Here is a 4,476-nt window from a genome sequence, read left to right on the forward strand (position 1 = left end):
GTATATCTAAATTAATGGACTATTCTTCAATTAAATATTAAGAATTTTTGGCAAAATTGAATACTAGTATGCACAAAAATAAAATAAACTCTAAGACCATATTATATCATATAATTTAAAAATAATAGATCTAAAGCGGTGAAATATATATATATATACATATATAATTAATTAATTAATCGAATGTAGTCCTTAAATGCCACATCAGATGGAGAGCTACTGCTATAAAAAGACCACGAAGCTCCCCTCGGAGATCATAATCTCCCAGAAAGTTAAAAGCTTACAGTGCCCCACTCTTGCTCTCTTTCCTAAACTAAAAGAGCTTGCAACATATTCGTTGTCCCAAAATCTCTGCTTCATATTAACAAACTGCATTTCACGGGCCAAAAGAATAATAAATAAACTGAGACCTGACAAAATGGCGCTCCCACAAACCCAACGAGAGGTGGAAACTCTCTCCGATGCCTGGGATTACAAGGGCCGTCCCGCCGTCAAATCCAAGTCTGGCGGCTGGACCAGTGCCGCCATGATTCTAGGTCATTTATTGAGTTCCTTTTTTGTTTGTAAAGTCGTAACATATGTTTCAGTATTAATGTCTTACACGATGTATAGTAAAATATAAAAGCATATATATTTCCGAAGAGCTAGCCCTTTGATGAAAGTTGATTTTTTTGTGAGCAGGAGTTGAGGCGGTTGAGAGATTTACTACGCTAGGAATAGCAGTGAATTTGGTGACATATCTGACAGGAACCATGCACTTGGGCAATGCGGCCGCAGCCAACAATGTCACTAATTTTCTTGGCACTTCTTTTATGCTGTGTTTGCTTGGAGGGTTCATAGCAGATACTTTTCTGGGGAGGTGAATTTCTTTTAACTTTTTAAACATTTTTGTGCTTTAAAAATGCCAGATTATGGCGGTAGCTACAATATTAAATATATTTGTCGACATTCCATAAGATTCCATTTTTGTGCTTGTTTGCAGGTACTTCACCATCGCTATTTTCGCCATCGTTCAAGCAACGGTAATTACACGGCGACTTACTTATATATTTCAAGAATATAGTTTCTTGTTTCCGAAAAAAATATATGCATAATTAGTGTAAAAATAATACACGTATAATTTCTTGATTTGTCTCCTAATTAAATTATTTACCTTTTTCAAGCTAGCCCTCTATCTATGTGAAAGTTTTTCTATTAACTTACGGAGACTACAACACCATCACTTCCATGAAAATATGGTGAATTTTGATATCACGTGATGAGGAAAATAGAAAGAGCTGTGAATAAAATTTTCCTTTGAATCATTCATCTTATTATATATAATTACTTCCTTGAATCTTGGATTGTGAAGAGGAAAATTGAAATAGAGAATTAAACTCATAGACTGTAAACAATCAAGACTAATTCAACAATAAAATATCTGGGTTGAAAATAGAATAATTGATTAATATTTATATTTTCTTGATGATCAGGGTGTCACAATCCTGACAATCTCAACCACAATCCCCAGTCTCCGGCCACCAAAATGCACCGCCGGCAGCCCATCATGCATCCCGGCGAGCAGCAAGCAGATCTCAGCCCTCTACCTGGCCCTATACCTGACGGCTCTCGGCACCGGAGGCCTCAAATCCAGCGTCTCGGGCTTAGGGTCCGATCAATTCGATGATTCGGACGAGAAGGAGAGACAACAAATGACCAAATTCTTCAGCTGGTTTTTCTTCTTCATAATGGTTGGGGCACTGGCAGCAGTTACAGTATTTGTTTACATTCAAGATAATCTTGGAAGAGATTGGGGATATGGGCTTTGTGCCTGCACAATCATCGTGGGGTGGATGGTGTTCATGTCGGGCACGAAACGGTATCGTATCAAGAAACTCGTGGGAAGCCCGTTGACACAGATCGCATCTGTTTTTGTGGCGGCCTGGCGGAAGAGACACCTGGAACTTCCGTCAGACCCTTCGATTTTGTACAGTGTTGAAGATGAAGGGTACAGTAGCAAGAAGAAGCAACAGTTACCACACAGCAAGGAGTTCCGGTGAGTTTGCCCATACAACTTTTTTTTTTAACTGTATTAACTGCCAACCCCATTTTTGGTTATTATTTTATCAATTCTTTGTTTTCTCTTTTAGGAATATTCTAAAATCTAAACATCAGGGACACAATATAAAACTTTTGTTAAAATCTAATATTCCCATTTTCAGCATAATTATTTAATTATTTAAATGGGCGATAAAAAAAATAATTATAATTTTATATATTATTATTTTAATGTTGTGGGTCTTTAGCTATTAATCATTAGAAAGAAATGGTAAAGTATTCTTGTGTAGGAGTGGTGCATTATTGGGGAAATGAAATGAAATTATAAGGGTCATTTTGAATTTTGTCTCGAGTCTCACTTTAGAAAGGAAACATTTTAGAATTTATGTTACATTAGAGAGGTGAATTTTTACCGAACCTCAATTTAATGATACAAAATATGAAATATCAGTTTAGTTTTTGCATGGAGTTCTTAGCAACAAATTAGCACTACCCTATTATTTCTCAAATTATTTTTTCCTCTGAATATTTGACAAAAATATAATTGAATATCCTTGGAAATCATACACCACATTATATACTTCCATAGGCAGAAATACTATGGGCAACTGCTGCTAAATGACAAGAAAATGTCAGTCTATGTGGGCTCTTCACTTCTTGGTTGAGTTTGTTTTTTGGTTTTTAACAATATCTTTGCTTCATTTTTTACCTACACAATAAATAATAATTATTTATTTAAATATAAACCTCGCATGATTGAGACATGCACGAGCAACTTGAAACTTAAAGAATCTAAGATGATCACGAGGCGTTGGATTGTCAAGTCTCGTGTCTGATGCATTCTTTGAAATAATATTATCAATTCTGTAAATATTATTAAATTTAATAGACATGAAGATTTATATATTTAACTTCATCTTGTAATAACTAATAAATCCAGCCATTTTAATTAGTTTATTGTGAAATTTAAATAAATATCAGTGCATGGTTGTTCTACTATACTTATTAGCGATTTTTGGGTTTGTAGTTTTCTGGACAAGGCAGCAATCAAGGAGCCCGAAATTGGAGTCAAAATGGCAAACAAATGGTACCTTAAGACATTAACCGACGTGGAAGAAGTAAAACTAGTGATTAGGATGCTGCCGACTTGGGCCACGACAATAATGTTTTGGACTGTATACGCCCAAATGACCACGTTTTCGGTTCAACAAGCAACCACCATGGACCGCCACATCGGCAAATCCTTCCAGATCCCGGCCGCGTCCCTCACGGTTTTCTTCGTCGGTAGCATCCTCTTGACCGTGCCTATCTACGATCGGCTCATGGTCCCTATATGCAGGCGGGTTCTAAAGAATCCCCATGGTCTCACTCCTCTACAAAAGATTTTTGTAGGGCTAGTCTTGTCAATAGTTGGCATGGTAGCTGCAGCATTCACAGAAATCAATAGACTAAAAGTAGCCCGATCACACGGTCTTACGCACAACCCCGAGGCCGTTATACCGTTAACGGTCTTTTGTTTGGTACCACAATTCCTCTTGGTGGGTGCCGGTGAGGCGTTCACGTATATCGGACAACTCGATTTCTTCCTTAGAGAATGTCCGAAGGGAATGAAGACAATGAGCACGGGTTTGTTTCTAAGTACGATATCGCTAGGGTTCTTCTTGAGCTCGATTTTGGTGACGGTGGTTCATCAAGCAACGGGTCCAAGTAAGCCGTGGTTAGCGGATAATCTCAATGAAGGGAAGCTTTACAACTTCTATTGGTTGTTGGGGATTCTAAGTGTTTTGAATATGTGTGTGTTTTTGGCTTGTTCGAGACGGTATGTGTACAAGGAGAAGAGGCTCGCCGACGAGGGAATTGAATTGGAGGAGGCTGGACCTATTTGCCACTAAATGCTATTTTATTGCATTTTCAGCTTCACTTGTATAAAAATGTTTTAACCTATGAGTCAAAGAGTCGAGGCATCGATCGATAATGACTCTTTCCTCCTCGTACGTTTAGTTTTCTTGTTTTTTATGTTTACCTCTTTAATTAGGTGTAACAAAGTTCGCTGCTATAATAAAAAGAGTTAAGGGTATGTTTGGTTGCAACTTGCATATCAATTTGTTTCACTTGTAGTCGTTGCTCGTTTTTTTAAAAAAATTTATAAGTTGATATTTGATTAATATTGAGGGTGGACCACCATACTTTATTTGTTATTTCAAATTAGTAATTGACGGATCAAATCACTTATTTAATATTTTTTATGGAACCTAGTTTTAAGCAATTGGACTCAAATCCAATTATATATATTACTATATATTGACCTATTATAGTCATCATAATTTTGCCTTTTGAAAGTCTAACAATTACTCACACATGTCTACGTCCTACCTATACAACTTGAGCAAAAATTTACCTTAGACGGTCTCACGTAGTCGTATCTTGTGAGACGGATAT

General features: G+C 36.8%; 1 protein-coding gene across 1 annotated transcript; it reads left to right on the forward strand.

The window, feature by feature from the left end:
• Nucleotides 1–267: 267 nt before the first annotated feature.
• LOC142542810 (protein NRT1/ PTR FAMILY 6.3-like) lies at nucleotides 268–4,114 on the forward strand. The gene is made up of 5 exons (XM_075649640.1): nucleotides 268–536; nucleotides 682–859; nucleotides 983–1,022; nucleotides 1,473–2,035; nucleotides 3,065–4,114. The coding sequence occupies exons 1-5, from the start codon at nucleotides 419–421 to the stop codon at nucleotides 3,927–3,929; spliced, it is 1,764 nt and encodes a 587-aa protein (XP_075505755.1). The 5' UTR covers nucleotides 268–418; the 3' UTR covers nucleotides 3,930–4,114.
• Nucleotides 4,115–4,476: the final 362 nt, after the last annotated feature.

The sequence above is a fragment of the Primulina tabacum genome, chromosome 4 (genome assembly GCF_025594145.1).
Source record: "Primulina tabacum isolate GXHZ01 chromosome 4, ASM2559414v2, whole genome shotgun sequence".
NCBI classification, from domain to species: Eukaryota; Viridiplantae; Streptophyta; class Magnoliopsida; order Lamiales; family Gesneriaceae; genus Primulina; species Primulina tabacum.

Bases quoted from the DNA above. Each gene is read 5' to 3' on its own strand.
- LOC142542810 (XM_075649640.1), top strand. From the start codon at position 419: ATGGCGCTCCCACAAACCCAACGAGAGGTGGAAACTCTCTCCGATGCC. The intron at 1,023-1,472 runs GTAATTACACGG...CTTGATGATCAG, and splicing joins TCGCCATCGTTCAAGCAACG to GGTGTCACAATCCTGACAAT. The intron at 2,036-3,064 runs GTGAGTTTGCCC...TTGGGTTTGTAG, and splicing joins CCACACAGCAAGGAGTTCCG to TTTTCTGGACAAGGCAGCAA.